The sequence below is a fragment of the Eucalyptus grandis genome, chromosome 6, assembly GCF_016545825.1.
Source record: "Eucalyptus grandis isolate ANBG69807.140 chromosome 6, ASM1654582v1, whole genome shotgun sequence".
Lineage (NCBI taxonomy): Eukaryota > Viridiplantae > Streptophyta > Magnoliopsida > Myrtales > Myrtaceae > Eucalyptus > Eucalyptus grandis.
In genome coordinates, this window is record NC_052617.1 from 52,143,628 (window position 1) to 52,165,886 (window position 22,259).

The 22,259-nt window shown below is 39.7% G+C and overlaps 3 protein-coding genes across 5 annotated transcripts; 1 reads left to right on the forward strand and 2 right to left on the reverse strand.

Moving 5' to 3' along the window:
- The first annotated feature begins 221 nt into the window (after positions 1-221).
- LOC104450684 (60S ribosomal protein L7-4) lies at positions 222-2,827 on the forward strand. Its single transcript, XM_010065351.2, has 7 exons — positions 222-366; positions 1,018-1,197; positions 1,307-1,404; positions 1,482-1,539; positions 1,972-2,051; positions 2,138-2,240; positions 2,352-2,827. Exons 2-7 carry the CDS (start codon positions 1,024-1,026, stop codon positions 2,565-2,567), a joined length of 729 nt encoding a protein of 242 aa, XP_010063653.1. The 5' UTR covers positions 222-366; positions 1,018-1,023; the 3' UTR covers positions 2,568-2,827.
- Positions 2,828-5,569: 2,742 nt separating this feature from the next.
- Positions 5,570-13,284, reverse strand: LOC104450685 (metal tolerance protein C4). 3 transcript variants are annotated; one of them, XM_010065352.3, is made up of 13 exons: positions 12,785-13,280; positions 12,604-12,664; positions 11,217-11,349; positions 11,047-11,102; positions 10,478-10,592; positions 10,315-10,372; positions 10,075-10,193; positions 8,441-8,560; positions 8,024-8,125; positions 7,820-7,892; positions 6,714-6,781; positions 6,088-6,148; positions 5,570-5,977 (listed from the first exon to the last, which is right to left on the reverse strand). In XM_010065352.3, exons 1-13 carry the CDS (start codon positions 13,128-13,130, stop codon positions 5,853-5,855), a joined length of 1,437 nt encoding a protein of 478 aa, XP_010063654.2. In that variant the 5' UTR covers positions 13,131-13,280; the 3' UTR covers positions 5,570-5,852. The 3 variants fall into 3 exon arrangements, 2 of the variants coding, with proteins under 2 accessions (XP_010063654.2, XP_010063656.1); XM_010065354.3 differs by having other exon boundaries at positions 11,217-11,389; positions 12,785-12,855; XR_005552307.1 differs by lacking the exon at positions 5,570-5,977 and having other exon boundaries at positions 6,136-6,148; positions 6,714-7,092; positions 12,785-13,284.
- A 702-nt stretch (positions 13,285-13,986) lies between these two features.
- LOC104450686 (mannosyl-oligosaccharide 1,2-alpha-mannosidase MNS1) lies at positions 13,987-21,741 on the reverse strand. Its single transcript, XM_010065355.3, has 14 exons — positions 21,082-21,741; positions 19,716-19,763; positions 19,139-19,321; positions 18,786-18,898; positions 18,443-18,508; positions 18,147-18,318; positions 17,630-17,719; positions 17,137-17,261; positions 16,884-16,949; positions 15,785-15,893; positions 15,543-15,641; positions 15,055-15,135; positions 14,807-14,977; positions 13,987-14,642 (listed from the first exon to the last, which is right to left on the reverse strand). The coding sequence occupies exons 1-14, from the start codon at positions 21,241-21,243 to the stop codon at positions 14,391-14,393; spliced, it is 1,737 nt and encodes a 578-aa protein (XP_010063657.2). The 5' UTR covers positions 21,244-21,741; the 3' UTR covers positions 13,987-14,390.
- Between the last annotated feature and the right edge of the window lie 518 nt (positions 21,742-22,259).

The window sequence follows — 22,259 nt, forward strand, 5'->3', positions numbered from 1 at the left end:
AATAATATCGTTACACTATTTCTAGATAATAAAAAAAAAAAGAATCGAATCTTAAGGCCTTGGGCCAGATTGCTGGTATTACGATGAAATGTGAGAAATTGTTGTTTGGGCCCGCCCATCTCAATACATTATCCAATCGCCAACGCCAAGGCCCAAGAAACTTAACCAGCCCTTTCACTCGACGGCGAGGATTCCCCATTCGATGGCCGGAGAAATCAGGGCCGTCCACATCCCAAGCCCCGAGCTTATTCAAAGCGCTACAAAACCCTAGCTTTCACTCTCCCTCCTGTCTCTGCGCGCAGAAGAACGTCCCGATCCTCCTTGGCGCCGCTCAGCCCCTGACCTTCCGAGACCGCCAGAGGGACGGTAAGTCCGAACCCGACTCCCGTTTTGTGGTAGCGTAGCCTTTGTTTTCTGGGTATCTTTCCGGAGTGGGATCTCATTTCTCTTGATCTGCTGCTGCACAAGTACTCGGTGCGGCGGCGGCGGCGGCGGCGGCGTGCGTTAGCTTGTATGTTTTGTCTCGTTAGTGATCGGATGCGAGTGTTTGAGTTTATTTGAGCTGATCTTGATCTGGGTTTTACGTCAAGTTCGTTCTTTGGCTTGCAGTTTTCTTGGGTTCGATATTTTTTTCTGCGAGTCGTGTCTGGTTGAGTTCGGGTGTGAGACGAATGTTTGTTCTTTTGGTGTTGGGTTTGGTCGTTGCCAGACCCAGCTGTGAAGCTTCATTCGTTCAAAACTTCTGGGTTTTACTTCGTATGCAGCGTTTCTTGGGAAAGTCGGTTTTTAGCCCCCCATGAGCTTTAGATTGATGTCAGGTTCGAAATGGAACGGGAAATACGTATGCAAGTGCCTTGATGGATTGTGTGGTTAAGATGTGCATGAGATGCATCTGCCTGTGCTTATGTGCTCGTAGGGTCAATGACATGAATCTTTCGATTCCATTTTCATGCTGTAGAATTGTGTTGTGCTATTCTGGAAGCACTATCTTGATCCTTTACCCTGGCTATGCTGTAGAAAGAAATGGCCGAAGTCAAGGCGGTGGTTCCCGAGTCGGTTCTGAAGAAGAGGAAGAGAAACGAGGAGTGGGCTTTGGCGAAAAACCAAGAGATTGAGGCCACCAAGAAGAAGAATGTTGAGAACCGCAAGTTGATTTACATCAGAGCGAAGCAATATTCGCAGGAGTACGAGGAGCAGGTACTTATGATTATTCTTTTCGATGATTCTGCTGCTGTGTTACCAAGTTATATATATTAATCTTATCTTATTCTGATGGGATTGCCTTTTCCTCTGCTGATTTTAACAGGAGAAGGAGCTGATTCACTTGAAGCGTGAGGCAAAATTGAAAGGAGGCTTCTATGTTGACCCAGAAGCTAAGCTTCTGTTCATCATCCGGATCCGTGGGTAAGTTATTGCTAGTAGTCAAATGATTTCGTCACTGATTCTCTCATTTTCTGATTTGGGGTCTTTGTTATTTTCAGTATCAATGCAATGCACCCGAAAACAAGGAAGATCTTGCAGCTGTTGCGTTTAAGACAGGTAAGAGATCCAGTTTTGTGTGTGCAAATATGGTGGCTGTTAAGCTATTATGGAGAAGTATGTATTACAAATCAGCATGCATTACATTTAATGTGTTGATTATCATTTGTGTAAAAAGTTTCACCTCACATGTCAGTAACAAAAGTCCTCAAGTTCTAAACTTATTAAATGTAATGCATGCTGATTTAATATGCCCAGAGAAAGGAAAAAAGTTTTTTTTAACTCGTGACCACTAGATTCAATCATGCCCACTAATATGATCATTCTTCTGTTGAGTTTGTGTTTTCTTATGGTAGTAATGATGGAGTCGAATTTTCTGGATGCTGTTAGTGTGATCAACAGGATATTAATAACACTGCACACTTCTCTTGAATAGGCTTGCTAATTAATTCTTTATAACTGCATTTTTCCCTCATTCTTCTTTTGGATCAGATCTTCAATGGGGTCTTCCTCAAAGTAAACAAAGCGACAGTGAATATGCTGCACAGGGTTGAGCCTTACGTGACTTTTGGGTATGCTCTTATCTACAATGTTACCTATATAGCCTCATATTTTTATGATGTATCTCTACTGATCCGTTTGATGCATGCCTATTTAGGTACCCAAACTTGAAGAGTGTGAGAGAACTGATTTACAAGAGGGGATTCGGAAAGTTAAACAAGCAAAGGATTGCCTTGACTGAGAATTCGATCATTGAGCAGGTTTCATTTGCATCTTGTTTATGTCTGTGGTTCAATTCATGTTTGTCCTCTTGCTCTTTGTAGTTTCGCTTGTTAAAAGTTGCGAGTAACTTGAGTCTGACTTGTGCACAGGCTTTGGGCAAGTACGGCATCATCTGCATGGAGGACCTCATCCATGAGATCATGACCGTCGGACCTCATTTCAGGGAAGCAAATAACTTCCTTTGGCCATTTAAGCTCAAGGCACCGCTGGGGGGCATGAAGAAGAAGAGGAACCATTATGTCGAAGGAGGAGACGCTGGAAACCGCGAGAATTACATCAATGAGCTCATCAGGAGGATGAACTAAGCTTGTCGCAGTTCTTCGTAGTTTTGCTATTTTGAGGCGTTGCATTTTGCAGGAAGACTTTTAGTCTGGGTTCATTTTCAAGCAGGATAAGGTTTTGTTCTGAAGGCTTATCTTTGTGATGGTGTTTGCCTTCATTCAATTGTTCACAATTAAATTTCCTATATTTAGCCAACCAAACCAAGAGTCCCTGGACACCTGTGTTGAAATTAAGGTTGTATTTTTATTGCTAATTGTCATCGCTTAAGAGTTTTGCCTTGAAAGCGTTTGAGAGGGTGGAGAAGAAAGAACAGTCTGCGTTCTGCTTTCGTCATAGTTTGGCTGCATTTTGGTCGATTTTTGGGAAGAGTTTATTGGAAAAGTAAAATCCTTTTTAGTTAGAAGAGTGTTTTCGAAATGAGTGTTTGGTGAAGTATAATTTAAAAGTATCCTGAGAATTAATTTTATTTTAAACGTTGTTTGGAGCCAACTACATTAAGAAAATAACTTTTGCTAATTTATCCTGAAAATCCTTTTTTTTTTTTTTTTTTTTTTATTGTGCTGTTCATCTTCTTTATCCCCTGTTCGTTTTCTTTTTGCCCAAATCAAAAACATCGGATTTGGGAAGGGCTGATGAGGGCTCGACGCCCATAGCCGGCAGCAGGCGAGGGTGGCCTCGGTCGCGACCAGTGAGGGCCGTCAAGCCCTTGCCGGCCGCGAGCAGGGGGCGACCTCGCTAATAGCCACAAGGGGAGGACCTCCCTTGCCTTTCACCGACAACCTCATCATTTGCTAGGATTACGAATAGAACGCCTACGTCGCCTTCTTCATCCCTTCCTTCCACCACCGTTCCTTCCTAAATCGACAGCTTCTCCGCCTTGAGCATCACCCTATAGAGCCCACCCTGTAGAGCCTCAATTTGGACGGCCCTCGCCATTGCCGACAATAGGTGTCAAGCCCTCGCTGGCAGTGGGTGTCAAGCCCCTCACTGGCCCCAAGCGAGGTAGATCTAGCAAAGGTCGGCCTACAGCCCTCATCCACTAAAGATGATGGGTGTTGAGTTGATCATTAACCCTTGAAAAATGAGTAAATAATTTCTTTTCTTTTTTTTTGGACAGAAATAGATGATGGGTGTTGAGTTGATCATTAACCCTTGAAAAATGAGTAAATAATTTCTTTTCTTTTTTTTTTTGACAGAAATACCTTATTTGAGGTAAAGTCCATTTCAAATCATCTTTTGAGAAAATGAGGATACTTTTGAGTCCCTATTTAGGATTTTCCCCAAATTTATAATATAGCTATTAATTCAATTTTAAATCAATTAATTTGATAAATTTAGTTTTAAAACTTTTAACAATTTATGACTATTGCTCTTTCAGTTAATTTTTATTAGAAATTATTGACATAAACGTTATTGTTTAAGCATGGCAAGTTAAGGCTCACGTGGACAACTTTAGGAAATTTTCAAGAAATTCTTTTGAAAATTTTGCTTTTTTTGGTAAGATCTTTTAAAAAAAAAAAAATTATGGCTAGTGCCAGCTGGGTTGATCATGGTACTCGCCAACCATTATGAAGAAATAAAGAAAAAAAAAAAACTACATAAAAAATTTTAAAATATTAAAAGAAAAAAAAATCACGTGAGTGTTCGTTGTATCACATAGATGACCAGCTATCACTTCAGTGATCCTCGACTAATCGGAAATATTATATTGTCAAATTATCAAAAAGTTTAAGATTACATTGATTGTATTTGAAAAATTTATGACTAAATAGACATTCATAGGTATAAAATATTTTTGGCAATTCTTCCGGTTCGTGCAACCTTAGATGAGGCTCACTAGTGGCTAGACCTAGGCCGTCGACGATGTCTATCGAATTTTGAAAGTTGAGTGAAGGCAAAATTAGAAGGAAAAAATAAACTAACATCTCAAAGATACTCAAGGACTTTAGAGAGTTTGGCATCTTTGAAAAACTCTCAGTTTACAAATGTCATTTACATTTGCCCCGGGATTTTTAAAGCCTAAAGGGCTTCGGCAAAGTATTGCCAAGCACAATTTACATAAGATATTGGGAGTATACAAATGATCGGTGACTAAGGGCCACATTTTCAAGTCTCGTGAGGACTTTATTATTATTATTATCGTCTCATCTGGTAAAATGACAGTCGTATCCTCTTCGGGCACACAACAATCGACTCCAAAGCTGCAAACCGACGTCCAATAACTTTCCTCAAAACTGCAAGAACGAAAAATCTAAAGAGAGGGAAACCATCGTTGGCATCAAGCAGGAACGAAGCGGGTGGAGCAGATGATGCAGTAGTACTTAGTCTTGACTTTGTGAGAAATGGGAATGAAACAGAAAAGGAGTTCGACATCGCAGGTGGCCACCATCACAGGGCCTCCGCAGTAACAGCAGAGAGAACCAGCTCCTTTGCTCTTCCTTACCGTCTCCCTCGCTTCGAACACTGGAGTCGACCCCATCCTTTCGGTGCATGAATGTCGTATGTCTCATTTGCTCAACGTGAACGTGTTCTTATAGGAAAGATGAGCTGTGCATTTGAGGTGCAAATGGAGCGCAAGGTCGATGAAAGTTCCACGAGACAACCGGGTGATGCTCCTCGAGGTTCCTTCGTTCCCACTGGGCACGATGGTCTTTTCTCACGAGGCAGCTTCAGCGACGTTAACTTTGAAATTTTGACCGGATCGATAATCTTTCGGCACGACGCGTGAAATGTGAAGTCCTATTAAAGAATCCTGCTAGCTTTGCGTGTACTCTGGGGCAATAAATAGTTGTCTCCATTGACTATGTAGACGAAGGGAAGCAACCGACAGCAGAACCAGTAACTTTCACATCTCTTGTCCGCGAATTGTAATGTGCGCTTGCCTTCTCGACTTAATAGACATGACTAATCTCCGGCCAATCGACAAGTCTTGATTTCAAACCCAAATGACGGGGTCTAGCTGTCCTCGTGACCTCTCCTGTTAACCGCTTGCGACAGTAACAAACGAGACTGCTGGAGAGAGAGAGAGAGAGAGAGAGAGAGAGATCTTATTGACGATTTCGTTTCTCCTATCCAAAGAAATCTTCCTGCTATACATCAATAATCATGGACTATAATACAAAAAGGCTTCTTGTGCTTCAAAAGATTTCGACCCCTTGCGATCAAAGTTGGAGCCTACAAGTCCCGACCAAAAAAATAAAAAAAATCGAGCCTGCATGAAGCCCCAAAATCAATCTTTCCTGTGGACAAAAATTGAGCAACGTACAAGGAGAAAAATGGTCAGATCTGCTTCAAATCCATATGAATGATCATGAAGATTGGTCAATTGGGTTGTGGGCTTCAATATCGACATGCCGAATACCCGGAACAAGCTCTTGTATTTCCTTTTCTAACCTATCTACTTCACTTCCAAGAGCTGTAACCACCTCCTCACCTGCAAGTTGAAATCAAAAGTAGATCATCACACGACACATCATAATATCTCACAAAAATTATCACCAGTGACATTGAATTCAGAGAAAAGTGATTTTCCCCAAGACATACCGTAGCGTGACATGACCTCGAGCAGTGCACTATCACCCTTCTGTTTTGTAGCCTCACGAAACTGTGCACAGAAAATTCTCATTAAGTTATGCATCAAAGCCAGGAAGATACATCACAGAGAGAGAGAGAGAGAGAGAGAGGGAGGGAGGGAGGGAGCGCTCTGATTAAAGACCAAACAAATTAAGATAAAACTGAGTCTCTGTGGCTGCACATGGGAAATCTGATTGCTTTAATTAGCCTATCACAGCCTCAAACCCCCGCTATCATATGATCGGTCGAAGGGTATCTCTCTCAGTCTCGCTCACCTAAATTGCTCACTGTCCAATTCCTTTTTTAAATCCCCAAGAAAATAAATCCAGAATAAGAGGGGGAAAACAAGCTCGAAAGAAGTATCCATGGGCCCCCCTTAAAAATGGTATGAAAAACATGATAATAGCAGATGTATTAGGCAAAAATGTAGCCAAGTGTTCAGGCTTTATGTAAGATAAGCTTGCTGATGTGTAAAAATTATCAGAATTTGCAGTGAAATAGTTCGAAACTCTCAAATTAGAAAAACACATAAAACTGATACAATAAATAACAAGTGGCCAGAAAAAATAATAATAATAATAATGAAATTTCTGTACCTGTCTTGCCCACTCCTCACGCCCAGTCCTCTCCAGATAATTTTGAACCACCACTACCCCATTAAAATCTGTAGCAGAGAGCAAACTCAAATAACACAAGTCCAAGAGCTCAAAATTCATAAACCAACACTTCCCCTTAGGTCTCAACATGTCATTGGCTTCTTTTGATTCTCAAGGGCTCGTGAGCACAAAGCATAATATATATCACTAAAGGAAACACAAAGCCCTGTCTTTAGACCAGCCAATAATGAAATACACAAGTTGAAGTATGACTTCAAGAAGATATTTCAATATAAAGTTCACCTGATTAGATAGATGTAGTTATGCATGTCAATTTGGACGAATCCAACAGTGGGAAAGAAATTGCCACAGAAATATCCTAGATTTATTGATAAGAACTTGGTTAATGTTAAAGTCCCATCTTTACCCAAATTCTTGCTACACAATGAAACACTGCAAATATTACATTGGGTTGAAACATCTAAAAAACTAAGTGCACGTGTCTCAGGCTCTCAGCACTAAGTCTAGAATGAGCCACTAGATCAAGACAATGGTGCATCCATCCATCACACTTAAATCATCTTTGTTTGTATATATTGGTAGGACGAACACAATTAACCTTAAAGCAAACACATAAACAAGTAGAAGACCCCAATAACAACCAGCAGTTGGAAATCATGCAGGCAACATTCAGTCCACCAGTCTAGTCTACAGCTATTGAAAAGAACTTCCGTAAAGAATTATGGGATAAGCTAAAAAGTCAAAACGAATATGCAAATAGAAGGTCAAACTCACTAAAAACCCCAGAAAAAGTTGAATCTCATTGGCAAAGGGAAAAAAACAAGAATCTTTTTATCTAGCTCTGCAGGAAATAAAAACTAAAGAGAAGGTACTACAACTCTCAACACATTGATAATACATGAATGTAAAAATCCATCAAAGAGTAAATGACTTTGTGAAAGGCATAATGCAAGATTGAGTATGCATATGACATTACATAGATGAAACTCCAAACGAAAAAATAGAACAATAATAGGCCATCTTCTCCAATGTTCAAGAAATCTTAATTTAAGTATACAGTGAGTGAAAAGCGGCAGAACAGTTACCTATTTCTGCCTTAAATCTGAAGAACCCAGGTCCAATCACTTCACTTTTGCAATCATACAGAGCATCCACAGCCTACAACAAGAGCTTTCAATTGTAAAAACAAAATGATACAACACTGGTTGCTAGGTCAGGTACATTCTTGTTAATGTGCAAAACAATGTGAAGTAAAGCTTGAAATCACAACTCTTCAGCATTAGTTATACCGGGTCATTTTTCAAAAATCGAAGAACCTTTTCCATATCATGTTGGTCCATTGCTCTACCAATTAGGGCATGTCGATTTCTCTGGATGAGAAATATTGCCACCTGCCAATATAATCAAAGACATAGTCACTTTCAACAAGTTTAACCTAGCCAAATTTGGAGACTACTACCAGCAACTAACAGAAACTGAGGATTCTAATCATGAAATAGAAATTTATATGCCGTTTAAATTCACAATATGCTTCTTTACTGGAAAATATGACCGCAAGACAGTACTTTTTCTCCTCTTTATCAGCATGGAATGTTCATCATTTGACATAATTCACATAATTGGAAAGTACTTATTGCACTTTCATCCACTAAAATTAGATACAGTTAAGCATGAAAAACAAATAAAAAAGAATGGATGCAATATACCATCCCAAGTAAATTGCCAACTATAATAGATCCAATGGGATCATAGATTGGATTGCCCGTGGTGTTTACAGCAACCAATGATGCAGCAGCGATGAGAAGTCCTGTTACTGCAGCTCCATCCTGTATATCAAGAAACATAAATGGAGAAAGTAAAAGAACAAACTTTGGGCTTTATGAAATTAGACTACAGTGAGGAATAAATTCATGAGACAATATAGCAACATTAGTATTAACCTACAACTATGGGAATGACCAGCATGGATATTCCAAAGGTAGCAGTTAAACATTCACCTAAGGAATTCATCATGAACTTGATTACCATTAAGCTACAACTATGGGAATAACCAGCATGGATATTCCAAAGGTAGCAGTTAACCATACACCTAAGGAATTCATCATGAACTTGATGCTAGCACTCAAAAACCAAACCAAGCTTCAGATGCGGATCAAATTGAAGCCATACAACCAATTTTAGAGTAATTTGACTTTAATTAGCAGAACTTATTCTATTATACATATAAAATAAAATAAAAAATCTTCCCATTGACCCAAGGAGCATCCACAAAGTTAGTCCTTCGCAAAGGTGAGAGATATGCACTAACTAATGCGAATTTCAATTAGCTAAAATGTCTTGTAGATGAAATGAGTAAAAATAATTAATTTTATGGCCTTCAGAGGAATAAAATTACAGCAAGAAGCCTAAAATTCCTTCCACATTAAGTTCAGATACCATGCTACACAAAGCAAGTATAATAATATCACTCGCACCTTAATTTGGTGTTAGAATTGTCCATCATAAATGAAATGAACTATATCAAATTTTAATGTGAACTCACACCAAAAGAACAGTTGAACATTTTATATATCACTTCTCCAGTAACCTAATGGGGGACAAGGACGGCCACTTATATTTTAAAGGTTAAAGCATAGCATTTCTGGTAAATATAATAGATACTCCAAAACCACTTATTAACAAATGCTTCTTGATCATTAAATCCCACTTCAAAAATTTAACTCTCTCTCAAACACAACAAAATAGTCTTACTCGATGAGTGAAAAATACAACAAAAGCAGTAATTCCACAAGTCTAATTTTCTTCTCTGGACATAACATTTGTGACCTAAGAAAGTTCATGAAATACCAGATGACGTCCTGACAGTTACTGAGGAAAAGATCAGTCGTTGACAAATGACAAGTATCTTTTATCATCTAAATGAACAAGCTGAGAACAGAAGGTCAACAATAATTGCATATCTTCTAAAATGAGGTTAATTTTGTGTGGAGTACCCCAAATAAACTAGAAGCACAAGAAGAAAGCATGAGGACACCATCCTTTATTAGCACCACTGCAATCTCCACATTTGATATACACGACAATGCCAGGCATGACGCATCGATCCAAACACATCTTTGGCATTTAACCCCCTAGATACAATCTTTGGCATTTACATCCTTTGCTACATTCACACATGAGTCTCTTTTTATTTTTCTTTTTCTTTTTTTTTTTTTCGTTTTTCTTCTTTTTTTACTTTTTCTTAAACCATCTACCAACCTCTCCTCAAGGCATTCCGAATGTCTCCATTCCTCAAATTCTTCTTCTAACAAAAGAACGGCAGCAGAAGAGCAGTTCTTACCTCTGTCATAACTGCCACAGATGTGGGATCATGACCACGCCAGATAAAATCCCTCACTTTCATCCCCTCTGCAGCTGCACCTTTCTTGACAGCTTGTATGGCGACAATGAGAGAAGCGCCTAAATAACAGCAACCGTTTGATTATTTAAACAGTTGGCATCGATAAACAGCATTTGATCCATGAAGAACCAATAATTTCATTGTAAGTAGCAGCCCAAAAGACATGGTAAGTGGTAATACCTTCAATCACGAAAGAGCCTCCGATCACTAAAGCTGCATACTTAATATTTTCCGGAGGCTAAAGAAGACAATGAATTTATATATCAAGAACAACTTAGCCCATTTTATGAATTGGCTAAAACTTGAGAAGAATGGGTAAGGATAAGAATAAAAAGAAGATTACATGTGCAATCCACAAGTTTTGAATTCCATTAACAATCGTAGCACCAGATCCAAGACAAAAAATGCCAACAGCAGATATCAGAGCCCAAACAAATCTTTCTTTGGAATACCCGTAACTGCAGAAAATGGGAGAACATAGTGAATACATAGAAGGAGAATGAATCTCTGCATATGGGTGATGCTCTCAGCAAGTTTGACAAAATCATAACTTACATAGGAAAAAGACTTTGCTGCTCTAACAATCTTTTTCTTCGACCAAAAATAGAAAATAAAAAAACAATCCTTTTCTAATTTTTATCGAAACTATGCCCCCACTTAATCACTACATCAAGTCAAAGGAGTATCAAAATAGGTTCCTGCTTGATTTGGAGCCCAAATTATAAGATTAGAAATATAAAAACATTTCTTCCAAGTAACAGCCAAGGAAATACAAAGGAGGAACTTTTCATAGAAAAGGCACAAACACAAATCCCAAGTCACAGTGACCTCATAATACAATCATTACTATATCAGAGAAGGATGCAAAAAATACTTCTATTAAGTGAAGGTACTTATTACGTGAATACTCACGGATGCAAAGCATCGGGTGCGCGCCTTGAGCTAGTAAGACCATAAGCAAGAAGCACCTACAACATTAGCAAGCATTAGCTTCTCCGTGTTCAATGTTCATTAAGACAAGTGCAAATTGCATGATAAGGTACTTAATAATACATTCTGCAGATAATAATGTCACGAGATACCTGATTGGCAAAATCTGCAACTGAATGAACAACTTCAGCCAACATAACATGACTTGAGGTTGCAAACCAGACACCAAACTTCAGTGAGAAGACAAGGAAATTACACCATAATGCAGTTGTTACTGCTCGTTGACTGATTGAACAATTAGGCCAGGCAGAGAGAACAAGTGTTACTAGGCAAGAGGACAATGCCAACAATTAATGTATTAGTAACTCAGGCATCAATAGATAATAACAAACCTACACAAGGATCATCACAATCAAACAGCTGTAATACTTTCATTAGGCAATGGAATTCCCAGTATACTTAACCTTAACCAGTAATAAGAAGTATCCGGGAGAAGCAACAGGGAGAACCGACCCATTTACTTAAAAATGTGATGTAAGAACAGGAATCAGCAAAATGAGAGGCATGCTCATGGTGAAATGGGATCCATTAAAAGCAAGTGATATCACATTTCAAAAAGGTTGTGGCATTTTCTTGTCTTCCACATACAGCAGAAGGGACTACAAATCAACAATGACAACTTCTCCTGTCTCCCAGAAGAAAATATACAGTACAGTGTCAATCGTATTTTGCCCACAGAACTGGCAGAAACCAAGTTAATCATGGCAACAAAATGACTAAAAAGCAAAAGGACAGGACAGCCTCTCTTAAGAAAGATAACTGTAGACATTCCAGACAAGTTCTTTTTATTTGGATAACTTATTAACAAAAGGTCCTGCTGCTTCTTTTTTGCAAGTGAAATATCTTTCAACAAAACTCCTTTTTCGGATAAGTTGATGATTGTAATAATCAGTTCCGTGGATTCTCCTACAAGGCAAAGTATCACAAAAATTCTCATATTTGAACAAGGATAAACGAACACCAAGCACTCAAGTTTTACTCATACGCTGCAGCGAGAAGGGCTTCATCATAAGCTCCTTCGTTTGGTCCCTCTGTAAAAATCTCTCACACGTAAATTTTCCAACTCAATTCAATGAATTCTCTAATTCAAGAGTAACAGCGACCTAAAAAAACAGATTCCGTGCAGGAACTGTAACTGGAACAGCCAAAGAAGATTTAAGTGCCCATTAGTACCAAACAAGCACTATAAATAGATTCAGCATATACTTGAGATGCCACATCCTCTATCATTCCAAAATATAAAAAGTTGCTATTCCCTAATCCAAGGACCACATAATGATACCACCACTACACTTCACTAGAGACTATAGCTGTCTCTCTCTCTCTCTCTCTCTCTCACTAAGTAGGGCCATAGTAGGACCAGGCACCAACTCACCTAACCTAACCATTGTTACAACTAGCAAATCGCGCAATGCAGCACCAAACCAACCCAACGCACGATAAGGCAATTCGGGACAGCGAAGGAGGAGACTACGGTACCTGTGTTCATCGTGAATATTTATCGGCTTCAAATGCTTTTGCTTGGCCCTCGTGAAAAATTCTACAGATTTGAGCATCGTCACAACGTAAGCCAGGAGCAAAACTCAAAAAAGAAAGACATTACAAGATTGAGCAGAAAGGAAAGAAAGCCATCGCCGGACAGCCAATCGAGCGGACGTACTGCGATAAGACCAGCCATGGTGGTAGTGAAAATGATGGCGGCCAGCGCACTGCGCGGGGGAACCGGTCAAGGCCGTTGAGCGTCCGGAGGGATCCGAGCCGAAACCGCGATCGAATAGAGGGAGCGAGGACCGCGCCGACGGGCGATCGGGGCTCAGAAAGGTGCCGGGAGGCGACGGGAGGGGAGAGGAGGAGGCGTCGTCGTCGTCGTCGTCGTCGTCGGAGCTCCGGCCGCCGGCGCCGCTGCCGCCGGCGCCGGGAAAGAGGGAGAGGGAGCGGTGGGAAGAGAAGCGCGGGTGGCGTTGACGGAGGCGAGAGAGGAGGAGGAGCCCGAACGGCGTTCTCATCGGAGGATCCGCGGGGACGTCGTCGTCGTCGTCGCCGCCGCGAACTTCACTTCATTCTAGAGAGAGAGAGAGGGAGCGCTGTTGCTTCCTTCTCGCTCTCTTCAATACGAAGCGCCGCTCCATGGAGGGAGGAGGAGGAGAAGGAGGAGGAGGAGGCAGAAGAGGAGAAAAATAGTCAAAAGAAAATGAAGAAAAAGCATATTCTTTTCCTCTCTCGCTTGCATACCGTTTTGGGGCCTTGTTCATAAATTTAAAAAACTAAAAAAAAAGCATTTTCATAAGTTTGAAATGAAAATTGAAAAATTAATTGACATGTACAAAAAAATTTATGTTCACTTTCTGATCTGGAAAAAAGAGAGGAAAAAACAGAGAAATAGAATGTTACTAAAAAATTAATCAATCTACTCAAAAAAAATTTCTACGAAAATAACCAAGTTTAAGTCAAGGAAAAACGACTTCTCCTAACACTAGCGAGAAGAAAATCACTTTTTTTTTAATCATCAAGCAAATAAAAACTAAAATTGCTTTCCTTAAAAGTGATTTAGTGCGCATTATTTTCACCTCCCAACACTCCCTATCACATTAATTTTGATTGCATTATCCCTCGCAGATCATACGTAGTTTTAAATTGAGAGATGGATGATTTAGCTTAAAAGGCTATATCACATTGATGAATATAACGAAATCTCGCCTGTTCCAAGGCAACAACATGAGAAAACATAGACGGTCGATTTTCATCGGACTAGAGCACCACGAATTTCCGCTTTGATAATCTTTACATCATTGAGACCTAAACCTAAAAGTTAGGAAACCATACAGTATGGCCGAAGAAACTCGAAAAATCAACAGCCGAATGAGATTTTAATAGCAAGAACAACCAAGCCGCCGGCAAAACATCAATGAGAATCACCTGCTCCTCATTACATACTGTAAATCTGTCAAAACTCAATATAGAAAGGAAAATTCACCGTCTGATGGGATAGAAAAAGGGAGTTGCAGATCAATCCCGGAGTTAGAAATGGGCCTCTCACCCAAAAAATACACTTGTATAGGTATTAGGGAGATACCCTGTCCCTAAAAAACAATGACTGTGGAAATAACCTATAGCCTATACATTAAGCTATCCTCGCCGTGAGGCCGTTTTAACTCATCAGTACCACGTCAAATGTTCTCCTCTTCTAATGGTGACCCCCGAACTGTAGGGCGACCAAAAGTTACGGACCGGCGGGCTCGACCGGTTTGCCTGCCTGGGACATCTGTTTAGTGATCTCCTGCTCGTGATCGGCCCGCCTTCCGGTTGCGCAACTTAATTGTCGGCTTCTGTTGCTCGTCCGGCTTCGCAAGATTCATCGGGTCATTCCTTGGTACGATTCTAATGGGGTGCGCTTCTGTGTTGAACACCCATTCGTCCAAGGAGATGACCGAAGAGGGGGAGAATAGGAGGTAGAGATATTTAAGTGTCTCCGCGAGGAAGAAGCTTTGCATCATGTTGTCTTTGACTCCACTGTTAACCTGGTAAAAGCCACACATTAGATGGCAACAGCGAGTGATTTAGAAACACAGCGTCTCGGAGGTGAAAGGTGGAAAAAAATCAGAATTTTAGCCAGAAACTTTTTTCCTCTTGATAATGGGGCATTAGAAAAACGAGAGATGATTATAGGTCAAGAAACTCTTACATCTTTGAGCCCGACATATCCTGATTCTACGCGAGAGTTCTTTTCAAAGGCTTGGAATATATTCCAACCCCATTCCTTGTAGGTCTTGTTACCAGTCAAGCGCCAGAGGTAAAAGAGCGACTCAACTGTCTCTGGTCTGAGTATGTTCCACGATGTACCCACACTCATGTCCTGTAAATCACAACATATGTCAAAGAAAGCTCCAGAATATCCTAGGAAAGCAGTAATTTCACTAAAATGCCAACTACCTGCCCAGAATGAAAGAAGTAGTTTTCGCCCGCTAATTTTGTTGGAGTGGACTGATAGAAGTTATAGCACGTCCACGCAAGCTGCACCAAAAGGATTTAATCAGACTCCATAAAGCAGCACAAGTCATGGATGTGGACGATCAAGGTGAATTATGCATTGAGTTTCACTTCCGTGTCCCATACAAAAACAAAGTCTTTGATTTCCCTTCCATAATAAGACCCTAAAGTGTTTCGTTCACCATTAAACCAGGTCACAGATGATAAGATTCATACAGTTTTGTCACTAATACAAGAGAATCCTATACTATGGCTCATCTGTCAGTTTTGTAACAGTTAATGCTCTAGGCCTAAAAGGTTAGCCCCATGATGTCTGGAGTATTTGTGAATGTGCACATAGTTTGCGCAAAACAATTGCAACATTGACCAGGAAGATTTCTACAAAAGATTGTCATATTTTCTCATCTACATAATTAGTGCTATGCCACTACCTCTTCTGCAAGAGACAGAAACTTCTGCGACTCCTCTGGGCCATATCCAAACGATCCCATGGCCAGCATACCTGGGGCAAAGCATGCTAGTTCATCCATCTGCATCCATGTAGAAACAAGTCAAAGAAAAAGAAAATAATCTTGAGCATATGAGACTATACTGATCAATATAACAATCATCCAAAACTAAGATACATGGACATAATCAATGCAGCACTGCAGGTATGAGAGCCATATATCACCTTGTCAGTTAAAGAGTGCCCGTTCTTCTCACAGATGTATGTAAAAGATGATGGTGTTGTTCTTCGAATCAAGGTCAAAAAACCTTTCATTGATCTTTCCCACATTTCCCTGCTTCCCAGTTTTCCAACAGACTTGATAAGAGAAATAGCCAAAGCTATCATAATTGTCAATGTGTTGTTAACTTTGCTACACAATTCAACTCGGAGGAAAAAGGGAAAATCATGTTTGAAATAGAAACAAAAAAGGAAACAAGTTATCGGTAAAGTACATGTTAGCCAAATCAGAAAACAAATGTCTGATTTTTGACCCACAATCAAACAGTAGAGACTGAAAATTTTGCAGTGAGCGAGTCTGAAAATTCTTATCCTCAAATGAAGTACCATTTTAGGTGCTCTAGACTATGATAATAGTAAGCCACTTCTGATACATGCAACCCACTAAAAACCAACTCTTTATAAGTAGTGCCTACTATTCCACAGCTTAACAACACATTTACTATGCAATTTTCAGGAAAACCATTCTGCAGAGAATTAAAAACATTTTTTTTTTTTTTTAGTAAAATCAGATTTATGCAATTAAAGGTTACATTCGTCAAGGATGACAAAATATTATGCCACCATAGTCACTATAGCATCTACCGCTAATAATTTAAGGTGAGAGCAAATAATGCTCAAGGAAAATCTTGTCAAGTTGGCAATTAGGAAATCCTCAAAACCATTGGCATAACATAAGGATGGCGAAAGATTATATCACCACAGTCATTGTGAAATCTACCAAGACAAGTTAAAGGTGAGGGTCAGATGATACTCAAGGAACATCTTATCACATAGGTGATTAATTCTCGAAAAAATTTATATTATTTTACTCACGAAGCAGGGTCGACATATAGAAAACCGAAATCTCCCTCTTTGCCAACCAGTGTGGTGCATACAATTTCAAGCATTCAGGTGACAAAAAGTAAAACTTTGCAAGCAAATTTGGTGAAGGTCACATCATCAATTAAAAACTGTAAAAGAAACAAGCCGACTAATTCCTTGCAGTTATAAGCAAGCATGAAAAAAAAACACCAGACTATATGAAGCAACCAAAAGTTCTCACCTATAAGGCCTCACAGCTGCAGTTTTATTCCCCTGTATCCAAACTTTGAGCAAATATTCATAAAAGCTGCAGAACGAATTTCAACCAAGTCATTGACTCGCTAGGCTACTAAAATGCCCCTTTCAAATTGTCAGTGCCAAAACATAGTACTCTCCAGATGAGATTCATTAGAAGCTTGAAGTAAATTGTACAGGATCATGTTTGTGAAAAGAAATGGTAAAATGAGATCATAATCATTGCATAATGTTAGTACCTGTCCCCCATGGCACCAAAGGTTATGGCTGAATAAGAAGATGCCCCACTGTGAGGATTAATGTATATGGGCAGCAAACCATCATCTGGAAAGGTCCGGTTAAGTGCAGCTATGACATTCTCCGCCTGATACATCAACATATTATCTATTTGAAAAATAACCATAGTTTAACCTGAAAAATGGAAAGAACAAAAGATACGCTCTATCTTTCCCCTTTTAGTGATCATGGATAACACCAACAAAACCATTCTGAAGGAAGACCAGACCCCAAGCAAATCAGCTAAAAGAAGTTTGAAAAAGAAACTCTTCTTCATCCTTGAAGATCCTTATGATGGGTGCAGGTAGAAGCTTCAGAAGAGATAATAAGCCATCTACTGGCGCACGCGCACGCGCGCACCTGGCTCTTTGTTATCTTATATGAGCACATGAGCACATAATGTGGAAGTACTTCACTTTATCACCAACATATGTCCTACAAATATCATGCACATACCTTCTGTTGATACTTTGGATCTCCTGTTCTCTGAGAAAGAGCAATGAACTCCACCTGTTCTGTGCCCGAGTCAGCCAGGATACTGTTGCCCTGAAAGCATGCAGATGCAAACCAATCAGATCAACTTCCCAGGTATCGAGCCAACTATAATGAATGCATCCATGGAGGTAAACTGGCAGAGGGCCTACCTAGTAACTTCAGAAAACAAAATACCTCAATCAACTAAAAAAGCGAGGATTATTAACTTTCACCAGAAAAAATTATGAACAAAACCAGAGAAAATAAGCAGAGGAAGGAACAGATTAAAACACTTCATCAGACAATGATTGGTTTTAAAGCATGCTAAAACATAATAGTTCCAAACAATTTGATTAGGTGAAATGCGTATCTACTCACCGAGAGATCCTTTCTTCTTCGTTACATTAACTTAGGCAAAAGCAAAAGCCAAATAGAAGGTACTTTCAAAAGACTTGAAAACTTCTACAATTTCAATGGGGAAAACAAAATGAAAGCTTACCCCAGTCCATCCAGGGTTATGTGCATTCCCACGTGCCAAGTTGATAACATTGTATGGAATCCCAGAGGGAGTATTCCATGCAGGAAGAAGCCTATCAGCAATATCTCTAGCCTTCTCTAGAAAAACTTTATCCTCTGAAAGGTCATAAGCACTCAGAAGTCCCCCTACAACTCTAAAGGAGCAATGTATCAGCATAAGCACTATTGATATGCCATTTGCTTCCAACAAATAGAGTGCAATTTTGTTATTGAATAAAGATGACTTAAATGAACACAAAAGAAACCTTCTAAAGTAACCTTATGGTTGTCTCAAAAACACTAGCCTCATAATCCTTGTCAAAATCCAATGTATTTGCAACCCACCTGCAATAAGAGGAAACAAAAATTAACCTCAACAAAGACATGTAAAGGTTGAATCACAAGTCTTTCAAAAGGGAAAATGACGCATCAAACACCTATCATTAGCTCAACATTCACAGATAATCACCAAAACAGAATACACCTACTAAATCATGAGCTATATTTCCCCTTAAATGGCAGGATTCATTCCATAAATAGTAAACTTTGAAATGGACACGTGCACTGCACTCCATGATAGAAGGTAACCATCAGAAGGCACTTGATTGAAGTTAAAACTTACTCTCTTGCCCTTTGAAACTCCTCTTTCAGTCCCATAATATACAGCGTATCAAGGGAATCGACAAGAGTTGCCCCAAGGCCACCAAAACTGTTCACACCTTGCCTTGTCTGTGGCTGCAAAAGGAGAAAAGAAAAAAACTGAAACTAAGTGTCCAAGAAAAAGACAATGAAAAGGGTGTGGACGAGTAATTCATGGCAAGTCTGCAATTAAAAAAATATGCATAGGCAACAACAAATGTTTCGTAAAACATAGAGCAACTTGCTGATCAGTAGAAAATTGACCACTAATAAAAGGAAAAATCTACGCAGCTCATTCATCTATTCTCTTTTTGACCATCATAATACACTGCACACCTGAAGCTCATCATTACCCCACGCATATTTCTCATATGAGCTCCATGCGTGGAGCATAGCCTCTTTCACTTTCTCCCTCCGTTCATCATCAATGGGATCAACTGGAAGAGCCGCTTTCTTGGATGAATCACCAGCTTCATGTCTCTCAACCACATCCCCATGTTTAGATTTATACTCTTCCACCTAAATTTAAAAGAGAGAGAGAGAGAGAGAGAGAAGTCAGGCAACGCATACCCTACCCTAAATATTTCACAAAGTAATGTCTATTCTTTTTTGAGGGTTGGGGGATTGTTAAAGGCTGGAAGGTTTAAATAGAGAAGGAAAGAGAGAGAACATCAGGTATCATTAAAAGTTAAAAAACAGTTAAGTGTTGCTCTCCAACTCACAAGCTCCATTAAATAATGGATACGAGTTTATATATTTCAGTATAGAAAACCTGCAGAACTATGACCGCAAACTATGTGTATCATGCTGCAAAGTTAATAAAATAAATATGCCAGTAAAGATGAAAAAGAACTAGAAAAATGGGATCCAAAGTTGGCCAACAATAGGAAGCCTTAGCAATACAAAATCTTACCAGGCTCCGCAACTTCATTGCTTCTTCATTTAACTTTGAAATTTCTACCTGCAAAGCAGAATTACCATCATTCTACAATAAAATTCTAAAATGAGTTTCAACCCACAGCAGCACATGACTTTACAAATTTCATTGAGAAGAAACAGCAAATATACACATTGTTCAATAGTCAGACACAGTTCTCCATTGTATCATTGTGCTATCAGCCATCTCAAAAAGAATGAAAGGTTCAATTACTGATGCATCACACTGTGAAGTGCTATGGATGTCCCAGAGGAAAAAAATAACAATCAATCTTTCCAGTCAAAAGGCAATATTTGTCAACTAAAAGTTCTCTCATCTACTTATATGTAACAAAGGCAATATTGGATGTCAATCATGTGATAACCTACTAGGTATCTGTCCAAGCTTTGCTTTTATTGGTACTTATCTCTCCGTTTTAACTGTTTTTAGGTGATATAGAATAGACCATAATAAGCCTTCCTTGAAGGAGGCACTTGTCAATTTGCTGACTCCCATAATCTGCAACAGAAACCTAAATAGAAGCATGGCCAGCTCATCCTGTGATAACAGCTAGCTCTACAGAAATTATGCCTTAAAGGAACTTTCTCCATTTGCCAAATAACACAAACTTGAGTCTACCACCCCATCCAGCCATGGTGGGCATCTGACCTTTACAACAGTACAAAGCAGCAGCCAGCATAATCATCACTGGCCATAAGATCATTTACAGAAGTAGTTAATTCCCACTTTAAATGCCTTATCTAGAAGAAAGCTAGTGAATTTCAAGGATAGAAAATTCAATTAGCGTGAGATTGCACATGTTAATAGCAATACAGTTATTCGTCATATGTCACCATGATTGCCCAGAGATATCCTGCATATACAGACCGCCTACCCAATGGCCACCACGGAACACTTGCCAGTGACTGCAAAGGGGAATGGATAAAAAACCACTACACTGCAATTGTTTGACTTGGTTTGTTCCAAAAAAGCTACATGATAAAGGGGACATCTCCCATTTTGTAGGAGCTTAGACATCTGTTCCTGTTTCATCTAGTACAGTAACTACCAGGCCAATGGGTTCATCATCAGTTGATCCATTGATCAAAGGCAAACCTCATTAAGCACTAAATCTAACACCCTAAATAGAACCTCATTTTCGCACCTTACTATTTATGTTATTCCATAACAAGATGAACATGAGTTTCCAGTAAAAGGAACAAAAACCCATTGAAAGATCTGGCAGCTAATTGTATGTAGCATCGATGTCGAAGCCGAAAGCATTAGCCTAAGCACTTGAAACAGTTGGATTTTTCGACGAGTCAGCTAAAGAGGCGACAATTGAAGGGCCAAGTGCAAGTACCTCGTGTTCGCTGACAAGAGTCTGGCGATCCCACACCACCAAAGAGACGCAAACGAAGGCAATGAAGAGCAAAGCCAGCCTCTTGGGCCTCTTCAAGTAATACGAGGGGTTACAGTACCTCCACCCGCTCGACGACGACGACGACGATCTGGCCCTAGCCATCAAATTACCACCCAGATCTCGAACTCCACAAGCACGCACACTCCACTCCAACAACCTCCGGGATTTCACGACTCCGTATCGGAAACCATCGACAAGAAAGCGACAAGCTTTAAGGCCAAACCGAAGGAAGGAGCTTCTGGGTCGTCGTAATTTCCAGCAAAGGAAGGATCTTTGCGTCGCGGAACACGAAAATATCGAAGAGCAGGAATCGGAGAGAGGGACAAAGAATACCCAAAAAAGAAAAAGAAAAAGGGAAAGCGTGGGATCGCTTCAGTATATATGGTGATCACAGATTAGATGGATCTCTGCTCAAATTCGGAGGCAAACGATGTGAACGAGAACGGAGAAAACAAGCAAGCACAGAGAGAGAGAGAGAGAACATGGAAATTTTGTCTGCGTCCAGATCTAGGAGGGAGATAGTTTGGTCCCTGTCCCGGGAAGAGAGAGGAACATCTATTGAATCGGTCAGAAGGAGAGAATTAAAAAAGATGATGTTGGACTAACGAAAGAAGACTGTCTGGTAATCATTATTAAACTCATTTGATTATTTTACCTCTTCTTCATATTTAACCATCACGTGTGCCTATCGCAAACTCGGCACATGCCGGGGTGGGATTGTCAATTAAGAAGACTTCCTTGAAGAAGGGAACCCTTGTGCAGTGTATTTGATCGCAAATTTTACCTCCTCGTCTTAATTTTCTTGCGAAATGAAAATCAATTTCGATCCCAATTTTTCATTTGCGGGAGCGACGGCCGAGAGGACGATAAAAAAAAAATGAAAATCTGAACGATTTAACGAGCTCTTTTTTAGGCATTTGATTTAGTTTTTTCGGGAAATGCTGTAGTGCAACGATCATTCAAGGGGATCTTTTTAATAGTAATAATTATAATTTTCTGAAAAGAGAACAAAGTCTTTGACAATAAATTTCCACAAAGAACAAGTCCGAGTCAAGGTCCACCAAGATATTTTCCTTGCCCTTACTAGTCAAACGAAATGTGGTTGAGCCGAGTATTCT

Bases quoted from the DNA above. Each gene is read 5' to 3' on its own strand.
- LOC104450684 (XM_010065351.2), top strand. From the start codon at position 1,024: ATGGCCGAAGTCAAGGCGGTGGTTCCCGAGTCGGTTCTGAAGAAGAGG. The intron at 1,198-1,306 runs GTACTTATGATT...TGATTTTAACAG, and splicing joins CGCAGGAGTACGAGGAGCAG to GAGAAGGAGCTGATTCACTT. The intron at 1,540-1,971 runs GTAAGAGATCCA...CTTTTGGATCAG, and splicing joins AGCTGTTGCGTTTAAGACAG to ATCTTCAATGGGGTCTTCCT.
- LOC104450685 (XM_010065352.3), bottom strand. From the start codon at position 13,130: ATGAGAACGCCGTTCGGGCTCCTCCTCCTCTCTCGCCTCCGTCAACGC. The intron at 11,103-11,216 runs GTATCTCGTGAC...CTAATGTTGTAG, and splicing joins TTGCAGATTTTGCCAATCAG to GTGCTTCTTGCTTATGGTCT. The intron at 8,126-8,440 runs GTATATTGCATC...TTATATTGGCAG, and splicing joins TTGGCAATTTACTTGGGATG to GTGGCAATATTTCTCATCCA.
- LOC104450686 (XM_010065355.3), bottom strand. From the start codon at position 21,243: ATGGCTAGGGCCAGATCGTCGTCGTCGTCGTCGAGCGGGTGGAGGTAC. The intron at 18,509-18,785 runs GTAAGTTTTAAC...CTCTTATTGCAG, and splicing joins GAGTTTCAAAGGGCAAGAGA to GTGGGTTGCAAATACATTGG. The intron at 18,319-18,442 runs GTTACTTTAGAA...TTGCTCCTTTAG, and splicing joins GTTTTTGAGACAACCATAAG to AGTTGTAGGGGGACTTCTGA.